The sequence below is a fragment of the Canis lupus genome, chromosome 5 (genome assembly GCF_048164855.1).
Source record: "Canis lupus baileyi chromosome 5, mCanLup2.hap1, whole genome shotgun sequence".
Classification (NCBI taxonomy): Eukaryota; Metazoa; Chordata; class Mammalia; order Carnivora; family Canidae; genus Canis; species Canis lupus.
In genome coordinates this window covers 56,034,589-56,053,276 of record NC_132842.1, presented here as the reverse complement: position 1 = coordinate 56,053,276, position 18,688 = coordinate 56,034,589, and the positions used below count along the sequence as shown (strand labels likewise).

General features: G+C 39.3%; 1 protein-coding gene across 4 annotated transcripts in view; it reads right to left on the bottom strand.

The window, feature by feature from the left end:
• PTCD2 (pentatricopeptide repeat domain 2) overlaps window positions 1-18,688 on the bottom strand; it is a 31,031-nt gene that overhangs the window by 9,831 nt on the left and 2,512 nt on the right. For 2 of the 4 annotated variants that reach the window (XM_072826759.1, XM_072826760.1), the window contains exons 3-8: window positions 15,684-15,813; window positions 11,494-11,611; window positions 8,568-8,646; window positions 8,045-8,136; window positions 5,478-5,591; window positions 2,236-2,310 (exon numbers count right to left, since the gene is read on the bottom strand). In XM_072826759.1, coding sequence (XP_072682860.1) covers window positions 2,236-2,310; window positions 5,478-5,591; window positions 8,045-8,136; window positions 8,568-8,646; window positions 11,494-11,611; window positions 15,684-15,813 — 608 coding nt within the window. Of the gene's footprint in view, window positions 1-2,235; window positions 2,311-5,477; window positions 5,592-8,044; window positions 8,137-8,567; window positions 8,647-11,493; window positions 11,612-15,683; window positions 15,814-18,688 lie in introns of those variants that run through there. The other 2 variants (XM_072826761.1, XM_072826763.1) reach the window with 2 other exon arrangements.

The window sequence follows — 18,688 nt, the reverse complement described above, 5'->3', positions numbered from 1 at the left end:
AATCCTTATTGATTCCCTCAGCTCACTTCTAGGAAAAGTTGCCAATGATCCATATAACACTCCTCTCACCACATTCTCCTGTACCTCTCTCCTCCGTGATGCTATGAACCACCTGCAATGCCAGCAATTCTACTTCTGTCCCAATCACAAAATGAGTTCATCTGCAGGCCACTCTCTCAGAAGCGATGATAGACTTGGATACTCAGAGCTGTCCAAATCCAGTAGGAAGCAGAAAAGAAGGTACAATACATATGGTACCTGCTGGAAGACCAAGTTCCCTAATGTGTTTGGCTTACTGATATTGTTGGCTCCAACGACTTGAACTTCTGGACTCTGGACCTTTGCCACCTTGACCTCCTCGATTTGCTTACCCAAGTGAACTTTTCAGGCTGACCCATCTGCTCTGACCTGCAGTTTCTGCATGGGCACCCAGTCTAGAGATAGGGGCTGTCTGTAGCAGGCTCTAGTACGTAGGGCTAATAGCCCTCTTAGATTTCTATAAACTGCTGCTATTTCTTCCCTGTCTTTTTCTGATGACTCCTCTCCTCACCCCGATGTCTTATTAAACTCAATTCTTATTAAACCTCTAATTCTTTTTTTTGTGGCATTTGTCAGTTCCTATCTGATCCACTGCTGGTTCTATACAGATGAGCTCTTAACTGACAGCTCTGGCATTCATCACCCCTTTAGGCTCATGCCCTTTAAAACCTGCAAGATCTCTTTCTGGATACTTTTCTAGTAGTTAGTCTCTTCCCTTCTGAAACCACCCTTTTTCCAAGTTCTCTATTATTATTGTGCTCATTTTTCTGGTTCCCTAGGCTCATCTTTCCCTCACATGAAAGGCCTTTGAAAAGTCAATATGAGGTCAAATATAAGATAATCTTATCTCAGACATCTTGGCAAACTTATTTTCCAAAGTTAACCATAAAGGCTCATTTAGTCCTCCTCTTGAAAGTCATGTGTGCACTGGTCTGGGGGTGACTTTTGAGGATAATCACTACGGAAGTAGTGGAAATCATGGAACCTTGAAGTTATTCCCAATTCTTATTCACTAGGTCCCAGGATTTGTTACATATAAATATTCCTCTTTATGTAGTACACTTCATTTTAAACAAATACAAGTGGTATTAGGAAGCATTCGCTGAACACTGATTACATGCCAGGTATTGTGTTAACTGCTTTACATGCATTATTCTTTGAATTTTCATAACGAAAGGACAGTAATATATTATTTCTCTTTTACATAAAAGGAAAATAGGGACCATAGAGGTTAAGTTGCCTAAGAACTCAAGGCTAGTAAGAAGTGGTTACAATGAAAAGGTTCTATTCTTTTAAACAGAACCTTCAGCAAAACTAATCTCCCAAAAAGAATGCCCTTTCCCTCTCATCCCTCCAATCGCATGGCCCATCCTCCTTCAGACACTACTCAGTAATTCTCCCCGCCCTGAGATAGGCCGTTTGTTCCCGCTGGCCAGCCCTTCACTCACCATGCTACAACAATACACTGGCTGTGAGCCCTTCTCCTAGTTCATACCATACTGCTGGTTAACACATTTCTGTTCTTTTGACAATGTTTTCCTCATCTTGACCCTTTGATGTTTTAGAACACTAAGTTCTTGAAAGTTAGCTTTCTTTTCAACACCCCATAACACAAGTGTACCCAGCAAAGCAAGGCCTCAGTAGGGGCTGGCTGAGTGGGGTACATGATGTCTCTAATGACCAGAGTCTCCTGTCTTTTTCATTGCTCCAGGAAGGCATGGATCTCACTGCTTACTGGGGCAGATGGGCCACGGCAGGCTGGCAACACAGAATGAAAATAGCTAACATTACTGAGTGCTTACCACATCAAGCACTATTTTGTGTAGCATAGGTATACTAACTCCCCATGTTAGGTATCAGGAGTTGGATGCAATTAGCATGAAGATTTTTCTCAAGTCTGAGTCAAGAGAAAATAGAGTCCATCTCCTTCCTATCTACAGCCGTCTAGACATAGTCATATGTTACACTTGCAGCATTTAGCTACATCTTCAATCTGAGCATATCTCATTTTCCACCTATTTCTAAGTGCTGGTACTGACTTCTGTTACAGGGCCTATTCTGTAACTCAGAGCTCAATAAATCACTGAAGTGAACGAATCAAGATCTTAAGAGATCAAAATTCATCATACACAGTTAAAAAAATCTAGACATCATTTTACCACCTTTCAAGCCTTAAACAATAGAGAAGTCACTTACCTTTAAATTAGCACAAAGTACACTTTCTGGCTTCATGATTTGAGAAAAAATGGACGTAGCTTTTGCCACTTGGTTCTAGAAAAAAGAAAAGTAAGTTATATTCCAAATCACATGAACATTTCTCTGCTATCCTAAAGACTTGTTTAAAGATAGTAGGATATTCCTGTTCATGGTGTGCCAGGGGTTTTAAAGTCTACAAAGAAAAAGGTTTTTTTGGTAATCAAAAAAGAACTTTCTATAAAATATTTCCTACAGTTGCATATTACTGAATTTTAAAAATAGCTTCCAAAACATTTTATTTTTATTGAAGTAGAGCTGACACACAATGTTACATTAGTTTCAGGCATACAGCACAGTGATTCAACAACTCTATACATTATGCCGTGCTCACAAGTGTAGCTGCCATCTGTCACCATACAATGCTATTACAATGCCATCAACTGTATTTCCCAATGCTGTGCCTTTCATCCTGCGACCTATGCATTCCAAACTGGAAGATTACTGAATGCTTTAATGACATGCCTGAGTTCCAGTTTTTAAGGTGGAGGCACAAAGTTGGCATTTCTCCTTACCCCACTGGAAGACTTTAAAAGAAAGAAAAAAGAAAACAAGACTGAGAAGCAGAAATGCAAACTCCATCTCTTGACAGTATTGGAAGAGAGCAGGAAGTTCAAACCACAGAAGAGATGCAAGCACTGCCAACAACATGGGAGATGGGCCATGGGGGTAAGGTCTGCACAAAGCAGTGTGCTAAAAACATTGCTGCTGATCTCAGCAAGAGCCTACCTACCAAGTAGTTCTCAAAGGCGAGGGGTACACCCTGAAGTACAAAATCTGAATTCCTGTTTTATAGTGATGGTAGTGGAATTCAGGACTAGTAATGAGAAGTCCTTTGGATCCTTCTTGTGGCAAAGGTGAGGCTAACCAAGAATTTAAACAGATAAGCTGTATCTGTAGGAAACAGTCCATCGCTACAGTAGTGGCAGAGAATAAGGTTTTTCATTGAAAACTACCACTGTCCTATTCCGTTAGCCACGGAGAAAGAAAGCCTATCTTATTTTATAGACAAAATGCATACATAAAAAAGTTCCTACTAGTCTACAGCATGACAACGTGGTTCTGGTCTCTGACATGAATCTCTTGCAAGCAGCTGGTCTAAGAAACTTGTTTTCAATGACCAGTATTTAAAAATGCACCAGCACACATCTATAAAAAGATACTAGAAGGAAAAAAAAAAAGTGAGAAAAGGGATATAAAAATCAGAAAAAAAACAAGATCAGAAAATAACTGGCAGTTGAAGAAATCTCAATAGAGAAATGTCCATAGATACAGAGGACAGTAATGAGAAAAACAAACAAGATCAAGTAACTCAGAAGTATGAAAAAAAATAATTAGGCAGGCCTCAGATTTCTCCACAGCGATACTCTACACTAGAAGACAGAAGAGCAATGGATAAAGAAACCCCAAGAAAAACTATATTATCTCAAAATTTTATGTCTGGTCAAAATGTAGTTCAAGCCAAAAAAAAAAAAAAAAAAAAAACAGACAAATAATTTTAAATACCAAGAACTTGGGGAATGCTCTTCCTCTGAAGAAGGAAGACACTTTACCAGAAAACACATTTCAATCAACCAAGAGATGACTGGAAAACCAATAGCAAATGAATATCTTTAAATATTTGAATATATTTAAATACATGTAAGAATATATATTTAAATATATATATGACTAAAACGAATGCAGGGAATATGGTTACAGAATAAAGCACATGTGTTGTATTCTCAGATAATGAAGACAAGGGGAGAATATAAGAGAAAGTATGCCTAATGCCTTGTCTTCATTATACAGGGTCAGAAAAATAGCATTTAAAGCTGACAAATCAAGCATACTTAAGAGAAAAATGAATACCATGAGAGGTAATGTATCAACCAGAATTGGGTGGTGGAGAAGAAGGAAAACGAGAAAAAAGAAAATATACTAATTTCAGCATTACTAAGAATAAATACTGTGAAAATGACAATGCTATCCAGGGCAATTTACATGTTCAGTGCAATCCCTATCAAAATACCATGAGCTTTCTTCACAGAGTTAGAACAAATCATCTTTAAGATTTGTGTGGAATCAGAAAAGACCCCGAATAGCCAGGGGAATGTTGAAAAAGAAAACCAGAGCTGGAAGCATCACAATGCCAGATTTCAAGTTGTGCTACAAAGCTGTGATCATCAAGACAGTGTGGTACTGGCTCAAAAAATGGAACAGAATAGAGAACCCAGAAATGGGACCTCAACTCTATGGTCAACTGATATTCGACAAAGCAGGAAATACTATCCACTGGAAAAAGGACAGTCTCTTCAATAAATAGTGCTGGGGAAACTGGACAACCACATGCAGAAGAATGAAACTAGACCATTCTCTTATACCAGATACAAAGATAAACTCAAAATGGATGAAAGATCTAAATGTGAGAGAATAGATCACCCTGATATTTTCATTTCTAATTCAAGAAAAACAAGATTCTCCAGCCATACTTTACCAGCTGGATAAATAAACTGGTTATTTCTGCTGCCCTAAAATCTCCTCTTACCACATATGAAGCGTTTAACGTATTTCACATTTTCCTAAGCCTTCAAACGGGACTCTCTTGGGAAGGGCTCTTCAAAGGGGGCATTCCAGGGTTCCAGCTCCAACTGTCCTTTACTGCTTGTGACAGCAGGCAGGTCCTCTCTTCTCTCTGACCCCCAGCTGCCTTCATTTATTTTAAGAGATCACTGAAACCTCTTCCAAGTAAGAGAATTGGGGTTTCACTAAGAAATAGAAGATGACTCCACTTAATGAGCTGATCCAGGATTCCTCATTCATTTCATGTAAATTTCACTTTGAAGAGTATTAAGTTCAACTGTTCTGAAAACACTACATAGTAACCCAATCATTTGAAATTTTCACTTGAATTGCTTGAGAAATTTCTCTGAGTAAAGCTTCCCTCACTGAGTCTCCACAGATCTTGACCAGCTCCCTTCTAAGTAACAATGCATGTTAGGTCCTCAACTGTAAACAAAAACATCCTTTGGAGACACCGGTATAGATGTAGGTTGCTGTGGCACCAAAGGCACTGGTCTCTTTATGGGAACTTTTTCTTTGGGATACAGTTAGAAGGAAAAAATAAATAAAAAGAACAAATCAAACAAAGAAAGCAGTCAAGTCTTCCCACTCTCAGTTCACCAAAGTACACCCCAAAGCCTTACCTGATTGAGAGCTAATGCCACAGCAAAGCAAGATGCTCTCCTGGAGAGGACTTCTCCTTTGATCAGGGCCTCTTCTCTTAACGTAGTACAGATTTTCAAAGATTCAGGGCTATTCTGGCAGGAGACAGGTTTGCTCAGTAAATGTCATGCATCTTTAAGTTCAATAAAATGTTTAATAGTGCTCAGTATTTCAGACTTCCTTTTGTAAGAATTTCCCAGAGTCTATCTCAAGCCACTTAACAGATTAAGCGCCATACAGAGACTGCATGCAAACAGAGCTAATTACCTACACATTAGCAGTTCAAATCTACATTAACTTCATTGGTAAAGCTCTTTGTCAATTTTCTGAATTGGGGCCTTTTTACTACCAAGCGTACAGGTCTCTTCGTATCCAGGCAGACTGGTTGCTAGACCAAGTACCGTAATATAAAAATGTAAAAACTCAGTCCGTTACTCTATTAAATAATAGAGTAAAGCTCAGCACCACTAAAAAGATAGGATTTCTGATCTGAAAATATCCACATAAGTACTTGAAAACACAGACACATACAGGAATGTAAATCAGGAAGGAATCCCATGAAAATAGAGATCTTGAAAAAAATGCAAGAACATGAATGACACACAAGCCAGCAGACAGCAATGGTAAAAAGGAATCTTCTTCCGTTATACATGCTACAGGTAATTAGCTTTATGAGAACAGCATTATCTTTCCATCTATGTCTATTCATCATGACATGATTTACAACTCAAAACCTAAAGTAAAACCTGAATTTGATGAGCAAAGACAGTTCCCAGAATTGACCTGCAATGTCTACTGGCTGACTAGTTCTATTTTTCAACGCTTGTCCCCACTGAGTGAAACAAGTTATTTTTAGACACAATATAGGGGAGAAACGTCATCTGGCCTTCCCAAATATCAGAATTAAATTATCTCTGCTTAATTATGCACTCAGGGAGGCATCTCTACGAAGGTCAGAAAGCTCACTATTGCAGCGCTGAATAAGCTGATGCTCTAGTGTTGCATATTTGGTTGGCTCTTTGTTTCACAGAGTAAGAAAATGGTTATGACTGGAAAGGATGACATAGGGGCGCCTGGATGGCTCAGTCAGTTAAGGTCCGACTTTTCGTTTTGGCTCAGGTCACAATCAGAGGGTTGTGAGATTGAGCCCTGCATCTGGCTTCACTGAGAGTGGAATCTGCTTGTCCTGGTCCTGTTCGCCCCTCCTGCCCCTCCCTGCTCATGCATTCTCTCTCTCAAATAAATAAGTAAAATCTTTAAAAAATAAAAAGGATCACCTAATAATCTAGCAATGAGCAAACTAAGACCCTCAGGCCAAGCCTAGCCTATGGCTAAATATGGTTTTCATACTTTTAAAGGTTTGTAAAAACAAAAACAAATTACTCTATGTGACAGAGACCATACGTGGTAGAGACCATACGCAGCCTCTAAAGCCTAAAAGCATTTACTATCTGGCCTTTTAACAGTAAAAACTTGAGGCTCTTGAATTCAACCCTTTCATTTCACAAATAAATGAAGTGACCACTTTGAAGCCAGTTAATGCTAAAGTTGAGATTGAGACTAGACTCCAAGTTTCTCAATTTCCAGGATGGTTTTCTTTACACTATAACCCTACTCTCTCTCTTGTTTTGGAAAATTGATATTGCTACACTTTTAGGGATGAGTTTCAACGGCCCATGTTCTTCACCTTGCCTAGTGTTCCTTCATTTTTGCCATAAGGTTCTGTTAAGTTTCCAATGTTTAAATGACATGAATGTTTACAGTAATGCATAGAACCTTGGTCGCTGCACTCTATCAGTAATTATTTATTCACTGAGTCATTCAATCAGTAAGGCAGAAATAGTTTCTAAGTACAAAAAACAATCCTGATACAGTAATAACATATTAGCTTGTAAGTCATGTTTTCTGTCATCCAAGAGTTCATTTTAATATCACATACATTTATTAAAGATCTATTGTTTGCCAGGGACTCTTAGGTCTGGCATACAAAAATGCCTCCAGCTTAGCCTCTAAGTGGAGAGGATGAAATATCCATCTACCTAAAATTGCATCAAGCAGTGATGTCACATAGGTGATACAAACAGAGCACAATTAAACAATTTTGGGCAATAAACATTACTTCCAACTTTGAACCACAGAAAATGTACAGATAATAAAGAAGCCCTTGAGTTCACCAATAAAGGGTGGTCAGATTTCCATGGGAGAGAACTACAAAGACTGGTCTAGTGGAGTCCAGCCTGAGCCTGATAACAAGAGGACCAGCTCTACAACAGAGCTTGAACCCAGCATACTGTTTCTTGTTCTCCCTATCTACATAATTGCCAGAGAAGGGTGAAAGATGATAAAATTGCTTTTCCCATGGTAAAACTGTGTATATGGCTAACTTTGAGTTTTCTAAAAAAGCACACATTTAAAATTGAAATATCTGTACCAGCTGGAAAAAAGACTTCAGAGGAACTAAAATTTTCTTTGTAGAGAAAAAAAATAAATAAATTCTCTCTCAAACACTACCCACAGTGCTCTAAAAGTTAAGGAAAGACAGTCTTACCAGTTTGTAGCAAATAGCAAAAGCAAGGACATAGGTATCTTTGTTGAACTTCACATCTTGGTTTTTCATCTCTATCAGTACTTCCAATGCACCTACCAAAAGTGACAAGTGGGTGGGCAATGTTAAATGCATCTCAATGAGTTCAGAATCCTTGGCTATTGATCCCCAGAGTTCTAATCTATTCAGCACCATCTGATGAAAAGTGTGTTCCAGAAGCACAATAAAAACTGTCAATGTCATTTAGCAATTAACTAAATTAAAAAAACCCATCAACTCATACAGCAAGAACAAGTATTTTAAAATCTATTATATTTTCAAGGCAAGTAAAATTAAGGTGTTTAGGATAAGGCATGACATGACATGCAATAAGATTGTTTTCAGACTTAACAGAATGAAGTCTCTGTAATTCAGCCATTCATCAGGAATATAAGCATCATTTTTATTGGTCCATTGTTTTTCCTAACTGCTATACCCATACCAGCAAAGACAAAATTTTTCAGCAAACATAAATTCCAATACTTACTTGAATATCTGCCTTTGATAAACAACATATCCATCAAAATATTGAATGATGTGGAGTCAGAGAAGAAACCCCGTAAATGCTGAGGGAAAACACACACACACACACACCAATAGCAGTTTGGTTAAAAGTTTTAACTATTAAGTAAGTACTTATTCCTATTCTCCCATCTTCTCTTTACAGGGCTTGTTATTGTGTATACTTTATCCATTTGGTCCCCTGAGTTCTCTAATAAATCTCTAAAACACCAGGATTTATTTTTCAAAAAATAAGCCCACTCTTTTGGCTGTCATGCCTCTGGCAACGAGCACACCAAACACGAGACAAGAGGTATGGCAAGAGTTCTCTGAGTTTCAGGAATACACTGAAGAACACGTTCATTAAACGTGGCTCTTGGGGCGCCTGGGTGGCTCAGGAGTTGAGCATTTGCCTTCGGCTCAGGGCGTGATCCCAGGGTCCTGGGATCAAGTCTTGCATCAGGCTCCCTGCAGGGAGCCTGCTTCTCCCTCTGCCTGTGTCTCTGTCTCTCTCTCTCATGAATAAATAAAATCTTAAAAAATACCCCCCCAAAAAACAAACAAACAAACAAACAAAAAAAAACCATGGCTCTCCTGTGCTTAGGAGAAAAGAAACAAACCAACTAACCCTAATAGGAGTGGTCCTGGAATGTGGGAGGCAGCACATTAATATGAAATGGCAGATATAAGTATGCTGAAGACCAAGTAAGAGTCTTACACAACTATAATCCGCTTTTTGCAAATGAATAGTTATTCACTTTTTGAAATAATTCACCAAAAGTAGTTTTTTTTTCTTTCAACATTTTTAATATGATAATGCAATAGCCTAATGGCTATTGGAATATGCCTTGTGCAAGTTTGCTCTTATTTTGAGAACCTACTATACAGACCTGTGTTAAGAGGTGAAAATAAAGGAATGATGAACAAGATACATAACCCTGCCTAACTCTAGTGGGGCTTATAATCTAGTGGAGCTTAAATTCTGGCATGGGAGACAATGTACAAGTGAGTAAAACCTGTGCAAAAAGTAAAAATGTAATTTCAAGTTATTACTAAGGGCTATGAAGAGCAACAAAGCAGGAAAAAGGGATGGAGATGATGATAGAAGGCTGTCAAGGTCGTCAGAGAAGGCCTTCTAAGAAAAGACCTCAATAAAGTAAATGAGAGCCCCGATGATGAGGATATAGACCATGCTGGTCTGAAACCACAGGTGTGGCATGTCTCAAAAAGAATAAGAAGGCCCGGAGTGGAGTGAGCAAGGGGAATGGCAGGCAATGAGATACCACACGGGGCCTCTAAGTCTGAGTTCTACTCTAAGTGTGATGGGAAGACCCCACAGGAGCCCTGTCCACTGTGTACACCATCTATGTGGTTCTACGTTTTCAAGTAGCTTCATTAAAAAATGTAAAAAATATTTGCAATCAGTTTTAATAATGTTCCTTAACCCACTAAATCCAAAATATAATTTCAATATGTAGTCAAAAAAGAAATTTAACAAAGTACTTTATCTTTTCTTTTTTATACTATGCATTTGAAACCTATCCTGTATTTTACCCTTACAGCACATGTAGTTTGAACCACCCACAGTCCAGGGGCTCGATCGACGACACATGCAGCCAGTGGCTACCATACTGGCAGCACTACAGGGTTCTGGGTAGAGGACACATTAAATTAAGAGCGGAAACAGGATTAGGCTTTAGGTCACTGGACTCAAATCTGGCTTATTTTGCTGCTCTAGGAAACTTGGTTGTATAGGAGTATTTCATACATGAGTCTAAAGTTAAAAAAAAAACAAAAACAAAGTAAAGTTGCATTTTCTTTCTTTTTATCATTATACTCATGGCTATCATTACAGTAAAATTTTCATTTTCCTTTAATTGCAACACATGATTACTGAATAGTCAAACAATACAAAAATGTAGAGATTAAAAAGTGAGAATTTCTGGTACTTCTACCTCCTACAGATAAGCAAGCAGTAGGGATTTCATTAGATTCCTGCAGATTTTTAATATAGCAAAATATGTCTATTTCTTCTTTTATGAAAAAAACAGGCTCAAACCAATCCACACTGTTGTGTCATCTTTCTAAAAAATGAGGGTCCTTAAAAGAGGCGCAAGCCAAGAGCTAATAGTTCCAACATGGACAGAATAGTTTATACAAAGAGTACAAGACAGACCACTTAGGAGGATTCCAAAAATTACAAAAGTATCCCAGGTGGCCAGCCCTGGCTCCAAAATGAGGGTTTCTGACCATGCAGGAGTTTATCATGTCTTTAAGCCCCAGCTTCCTCATCCGTAAAATGGGTAGAGTATCAGGATCTACCTCAGCAGGGTCGGTGGGAAACTAAACAGGCATAGTGAGTGCTGCAGCACAGTGCTGAGGACACAGTAAGTATTCGATCAATAAATAATTACAAAAATAATTATTGTTATTTTTTGCTTCAGGAAAAGAATCAGAAGGTGCCATAGTATTCTGAAAAGCACTTGATGATGTGGCCATCAACCAGAAGTAAAAACTACAACACAGGAGAAGCACAGGTAAAGGTTAGGAAAGGCAATCTTAAAATGGCAACCAGCCTTAAAGTACTGCCCGCTAATTGCTTCTCAGAGAGGAGGTCAGTAGCAGGTCACACCCAAAGCAGGCAGAAATCTTGTAACTTGTACATACAGCTCTTCTACACCCATCCTACACGTCTATATAAAAAGATCTAGGCCTTTTTCATAGCATGGACTCCAAGGAAACCTTAAAATGCAGATAAGTGCTGATTCCTTCAGCCCAGCAGCCTTGCTCTGAAAATCAAACCCAGGAATAATGTGGGGTAAGAGGGAAGTCTTCGTTAATATCACTAAAAACATCCAATGCTCAGCACAAGGAAATCACATTGTCAGAGAAAGCAATCAGGAGACAATAACCTGGTCTTTGATGAGTTCCAGTGCAGATTCCTCAAGATCCAACTCATAGCACAACCTCATGAAAAGTGGTCCAAATTTATAGTCTCCGAAAGTGACATTTCTGTTCTCTGCATGGTACCTGGTAAGCAAAATGATTCAATGAGCCAAATGGTAGGATACAGAAAAAAGGAAAGATAGATTGTGGCGTATACTATGGTATGTGTTGTGGACACAATAAAGCATGAGGTACTCTCAGTCTGGAGGGAGAAAAGTACAGAAATGAGGATAATTAGAGGAACTCTGGAGTGCAGAAGTGTACCAGGCCTTTAAATAAACAGTGTCAGAGGCTCATATAATCATGTTAAATAAACGAATGGAAAAATGCACATTTAGTCATCTTCTCAATTTATTAACAACTTGTTAGGACTATTAGTATACGTCAGGGAGTAACAGGGACCTTTCATCAGCAAGCCCACAACAGTGGCACTCTTTGTATGGACCCCATCTAGAGAGGAACAAATGGAAGCAGTGAAGTGATGCTATGCTGTCTCCTCAAATCTGACTTCTCCAACAGGATAGCAGACAACCTACAGATGGACTTTACAATTTAGACCCATTTCTTTTTCTCTGCTCAGGCAAAAGTTTATGTGAGCTACCATCACCTAGCTAAACAAATTAAACACTGTTCTGAAATTCAGTTTTAGGAAAAGGTTAATGTCAAAGACAGTGACATCTTGTTTGTGGCTTGAGATTTCTATAAATAGTCCACCAGTGAGAACCTCAGAAATGAAAATTGCTAGCATAAATTTACTTTCAATAACCAACTCTTCCTGTTTTAGACACCAAGAAGACAATCTGGTTACAAAATAATTATCTCATGATGACATGTAAACCAGATTTTAGTTAAGATTCATTATATGAGTAAATCATACAAACCATGGAAAGAAGCAGACTTTAAAAACAGAATATTTTTTATCCTTCTGCTGAAATCAGAGAGGAAAGTTTCAGTAACATTACGGATAGTGTGTCCTAAACATACATACTGCCAGATAGAATGAGGATATGTACTTTTAATTTTTTTTTTTTTGAGATTTATTTGGGGGAGAGAGATGGGGAGAGAGAGAGAGGGGGAGAGAGAGAGAGGGGGAGAGAGAGAGAGGGGGAGAGAGAGAGAGGGGGAGAGGGGGAGAGGGGGGGAGGGGGGGGAGAGAGAGAGAGGGGGAGAGAGGGAGCACATGAGTGACAGAGAAAGCACAACCAGGGGCAGGCAGAGGAGCAAAGTAAGAGGGAGAGGCAGACTCCTCACTGAGCAGGGAGCCTGATGCAGGACTCCATCCCAGGACCCTGAGATCATGACCTAAGTTGAAGGCAGACACCTAGCCCACTGAGCCACCCAGGTGCCCCAAGGATATGTGCTTTTAAAGATACATTTTATAATTAAATCATATAAGTAACAAAATATACTCATTGCTCCATTACAAGTTATGAATTAAATATCAAAACTTCAGTTGTATACCGTCAATACACATGATTTTTAGTTCTCAATTATACCTCAATAATACTGAGGAGGGAAAGAATTAAGTTATTAAAAAGCAATTTGGTATAGTGATAATGGATTTTTAGACTGATTCCAAACTGACAGTTCAAGTCATAGCTTTTTTGCTTACTATCTGCATAAGGATGAGCAAATTAATTAACTACTCTATGCCTCAATTTATTCTTCTGTAAATGAAGATAAAAGTTCAAAGGATTTTTGTAAGGATTAAATGAGATGACCATGCCTAGCACATAGAAAACCTTCCATATCTGTTAGCTCTTAAGAAATGTAGTATGCCATGGTAAACACCTTTAAAATCAATATATTCCAACATGGTGTCATGAAAAATTTGCACCAGATTAAAAACAAACCAATACAAAAATAACAGTTTTCCCAATTTAGAGGACATTTATACTAATAAAAAATGCTGGAAATTCACAGAGATAATATATTACCTCTTCTTGACAAGAAATGTTGCAATTAGAGAATCTAAAAATCTCCTATATGCCATACAACAGCATGTGGGCAAGATTATTGATAGATTAAGTTGCTCCTTATTTTTGGCTTAATGAAGAGCTTATGTTCTTGCTCATTACTGTTCTTCCCCAGCAGTGGGGTGCCTGTCTCAGCCAGAGAGAGAACAGGTTGGTTAGGCCATGGAACTGTCCATCTTCACACTTTTCCAGCTGTCCAAAAGTAAAGGGAAGAGAGCAACTGGGCAGAGTTATCAGCATCAAATTAGCTTTGTATAGTAAAAACAGACTCACAGTAAAACAGGCCAGAGGGCCTCAAATGATTTAACTTTGTGAAATTGAAATAGAATTAGGATTCCTAATACCCTGTGGCTGTAAATTAGCATTACCGTCCTGGAAAATAATCCAACACTTCGTATTGACAAGTTTTAAAAGATTCCTATCTTTTGATCATCTCTAAAACACAGAGTAAGTTTTGCATAGAGTTGCATTATTTATACTTAGGAAAAATCAATTAATTCAGTCAACAGGAGCACAATAAAAACACCTGACATACAAGGGAATATTGTAAAGCCATTAAAATATAATCCTTAAGTATATCATTAACAAGTAAAAACACTTATACTATAATACTAACTAGAAAACACTATTATATATACAAAAATCATTAGAAATGTGTTAAAAAAAAAAAAACAACCCTACCAAAATCACACCATCTTTGCACATGAAAGAAAAATAAACAAAAATATCCGCAGTAGCTGATCCATTCAGAGGTGGAACCCTTACTTCTCTTCCTGCGTGTGAGTTTTCCAGGTAACTTGCCTTGACCAAGGCAATGTGACAGGAGTGAAGCTGTGCCAGTTCTGGAGCTTCCGCCTGTGCTGGCTGCTAGTGTAGCCTAGGCTAGACTTACAAATGCTGAGACACTCCAAGGGAAAAGGGACACCTGGACTCGGACATCTTGGACCTTCCGGCTCAGCCTCACCAGCAGATGACTACAGAAGAGCAAGTGACTTTAGCAGACACTGGCAAAAAGCGCTGAGCTAACTGGCTTCAATTCTTGATCCACAGTAATAATAGATAATAGAAAAATAATAGTTACCTTGTTACACCATTACGTTCTGGTATGCAGCAAGAGACAACTTAAATATCAGAATTTATGACATACTTCTACATTTTTTATGTTTTTTCAAACTTTCAATGAATTTAGAATGATTTTGTTTTTTTTCCTTTTTAAAAATATTCATTTTTTTCTTATTACAAAATTGATAAGGTCCACTATGGAAAAGTTTGAGAAATAAAAAAAGCACATATTTAGACAAACAAAAAAAAGTATAATTCCTAGAGAATGAGTTATTTTGGTACATATTCTTCCAGTATTCTATATATGAACACCTTGTATTTTTCTCTATAAACGTATAACATAAATGCAGGTCTATGTATAGAAATGTATCTTTCAAGAATGGTTTAAAAAAAAAAAAAAGCCATGAATTTAATTTCAGAAATGAAGCCTATTGATTTCAGGTCATATACTGTCCTAGTAAGCGAAAGCTTTGCTGGGTTTCCTAACAGCTAACTATGATTACTTGTGAGTTCCCCCAACATGGGGCACTGACAACAGAGGAGACAGTGGAACCCAATAGGCACCATGCCAGGAGGAGGGAGCCGAGCTAGGAGTCCACTGCAGTGATCCAAGTGAGATGCCATGAGGCTTGAACAAAGACACTGGTAATGAGGACAAAGAGAAGAAAGCGAAAAGATGAGAAATACCAGGGAAGCGGAAGCAGTGGGATTTCTTATCCCATCAGGGAAGACAGCAAATGCGAGTAGGGGAAGGAGGTTCCCCAGTCTTTGTCCTGAGTGGATGGTGCAACAGAACACACAGCAAAAAGAAGCAATTTGCATAAGCTGAATGTGAAGACCTAGGGGATATATAAGCAGAGTTCATCAGGCTGGTGATTTCTTGATGCATCAATTCTGGTTTCTATCTTCAGTCCCTGGCATATGGAAGGAATCTAGTAAATGTGTGGTAAATGAATGTAAACGTCTGGAGCTCAGTGTAGGGGCAGGTGGACAAGAGATTTGAAAGTCATCAATGTGTAAGTGATAGGTGAAAGCTTGTTAAGTGGAGGAGACTGTGCAGGAAAAAAAACAGAGTGAGAAGAGACCGATGCTGGCAGATTTCTAAGGAAATGCCTCACCTGTAGATGGCTTTTTTAGCCAGTTCCATATCATCCCGGGAATCACATAAATGAAGCAAGATTCTCAACTCCTCCCTCAAGATGAGCTTGTTATGAGTCAGTTTCTCTTCCACGTTTCTCAGATAGGTTGCTGGAAGAAAGCATAGAGAGTATAGCCGTCTTCGCTTAGGCTGATTGGGACTGTCAAGAGTCTTGACCTCAAGGAGAAGGGGAAGCTGGATCACAGCACATTGCAAAGGGGCATGGAGAAGGGCTCAAGATCACGCAGCTCCCATTACCAGCTAGTCTCTTCAAGGGGCAGCCCGGGTGGCTCAGTGGTTTAGTACCACCTTCAGCCCCAGGCATGATCCTGGAGACAAGGACCGGGTCCCGTGTTAAGGCTCCCTGCATAGAGCCTGCTTCTCCCTCTGCCTGTGTCTCTGCCTCTCTCCCCCCACCCTCTCTCTCTGTATCTCTCATGAATAAATAAAATCTTTAAAAAAAAAAAACTGTCACAGGAAGTCTATGAAGCAAACCATCTGTGCTACAGGGGCATAGGCTGGAGGCCCACCCAAAACTTGCTAACATATAATCTCTGGAGTTAGGAACAGAAGAATATGCAATTTTGACTACCTGGGTGCTCTGCAGTTAAAGTTTAAGTTCCCAGAGGCTTACCCCAAAGAACTGTACCTATAGGTGACCCAATAGAAAACAAACAAACAAACAAACAAACAAAAAACCACATAAGCAAGACATATACACCATCAATTGGCAAGGTACCTGGCAGGAAAACTGAAAGGAAAATGTGCACTGAATGGGGATTTGTCCCAGTGGTTGAGCCACATAATTCAGGAATACTTTTTGTCTCTTTCATTTGGTTCAACACTACCTCTCATTTCTCTTAGACCCTCTCCTCAATTGTCAGAAAGCAAACCACAGTAACTACATAATATGCAGGGGGTAAAAATGGGCAGGGGGTAAAAAACCGCCCTCTAAACAGCAGCAAACACTCTCCGTAACAGAATCACATCAAGGTGATTACACTCTATTGTCTGTGTCCTGTCTTCTATCTGATCAACTGTGGAGACAAACACCAAAAGGAAACACAGCTTCTTGGCAGTAGGAAGGGACCAGATTGTCAGGAGAATGAGAGGTGAGATGCAAGGCCAATACCAAAGAAGCCTCTGCTTTCTAGAAGACAGGGCTGTTGTTGGCATCAGGAGCTGCCAAGGGAAGTCTATAGGTTTTGCTCCAAGACCTAGAGCTCTGAAGGAAGGCTGCGTAAAGGAATGGCAGCATACACATTAAAACACCACACTGGAAAGGGGAGGTAGACACTGTTCTTAGTTTATAAGGAAAGACGACCCACTTGGTCTAAGTTAATGCTGTGGACCCTCCAATCTTTATTTGCAGAACCACATCACGGTTACAGGTTTTACAGATGGAAAGACCTGGGCTCTGCCACTTGCACGCTATGGGGAGACGCTAGTCAGTGACACTTGATTCCTCATGGGTAAAGTGAGAACCATGAGAGAAATTTCATGGGGTATCAGGAGATAATGTACGTTAAGTATTTAGCACAGGGACTAGCATAGTAACTGCTATGAAATAAGCATACACATTGTTCTCATTTTCATTCTGTCAACTATTTCTAAACAATTTCTAATATAAAAATGTTATTTTTTTCTATACAAACATAAAAAATTTTAATGGGATGACATTACATCTTTTTTTTTTTTTTTTTAAGTATTTTATTTATTTATTCATGAGAGACACAGAGAGAGGCAGAGACACAGGCAGAGGGAGAGGCAGAGGGAGAAGCAGGCTCCATGCAGGGAGCCTGACATGGGACTTGATCCCAGGTCTCCAGGACCAGGCCCTGGGCTGAAGGCAGCGCTAAACCGCTGAGCCATCCGGGCTGCCCCGATGATGTTACATCTTATACTTTTTAATAATCCTTAAGAATCCAAAATTTCTGGGACGCCTGGGTGGCTCAGCGGTTGATCGTTTGCCTTCAGCTCAGGTTGTGACCCCGGGGCCCCGGGATTGAGTCCCGCATCAAGCTCCCTGCATGGAGCCTGTTTCTCCCTCTGCCTCTCTGTGTCTCTCGTGAATAAATAAAATCTTTAAAATAAAAAAGAATTCAAAATTTCAACAGATGTTATTTGTATTTTAAAACAAATAATCATGATTTAACTGTTTATAACACAAAGAAGGCTAAGCTATCGTCCCTGCCCAGAAAGAACTTAGCCTATTTGAGAAACAAGAACAAGATACATCTACACAAAGTTAACTGAAAATAATAATGGAGGAGGAGACATGTGACCAACTACACACATGATAGAGAAAAGAGAAATCAAGGTGGCAGAAACAGAGCAAGTCTGGTTGAAGTGGAGAAGTACCAGAGAGAAAGGAGAAACTCAGGTGGGGGAACATTCTTGGTATGAGGATCCGCGTGAATACTATCACAGAATGGACAGGGGTGGGGAGGTGGGGAGGAGAAGTGGTGGGGAAAGAACTACTACTAGATTAACAGGAACAGAGTGGGTAAGGTACATTAGGGAGGAGCTAGGAAGCCAGGGAGGTGTGCTCACAATGTGGTATATGACAGAGGACCGTTGTGGGTTCTTATAAAGAAATGTTGACATGATTTTATAAACATCAATCTGACCACGGAGTAGATTGGCACTCATTACATTAATTGCCTTCCATAACATATGCACAACTGTCATAGCTTCAGAATGACTATGACAACTAGATCTAACTAGAAAAATGACGTGAACCCTTGATTCTATCAACTTCACAAAGCTCCAAAAGACTAGGAGTAAAAAAGAAGACTGAAGTAAAATCCAGACTGAGTCTCCCTATGCTGCAGACTTGTATCTCCTCCTTCACTTTCTGAGGATTATCTTGTCATTTCACAGGTGGTCTAATGGAGCAAGGGATTAGTGGGGAGTCAGGAAAGATTTCTGGAGGGCTACGGGCAATAAGTGTTTATTAGGTGCTCATAAGCATTTGACAGTGAG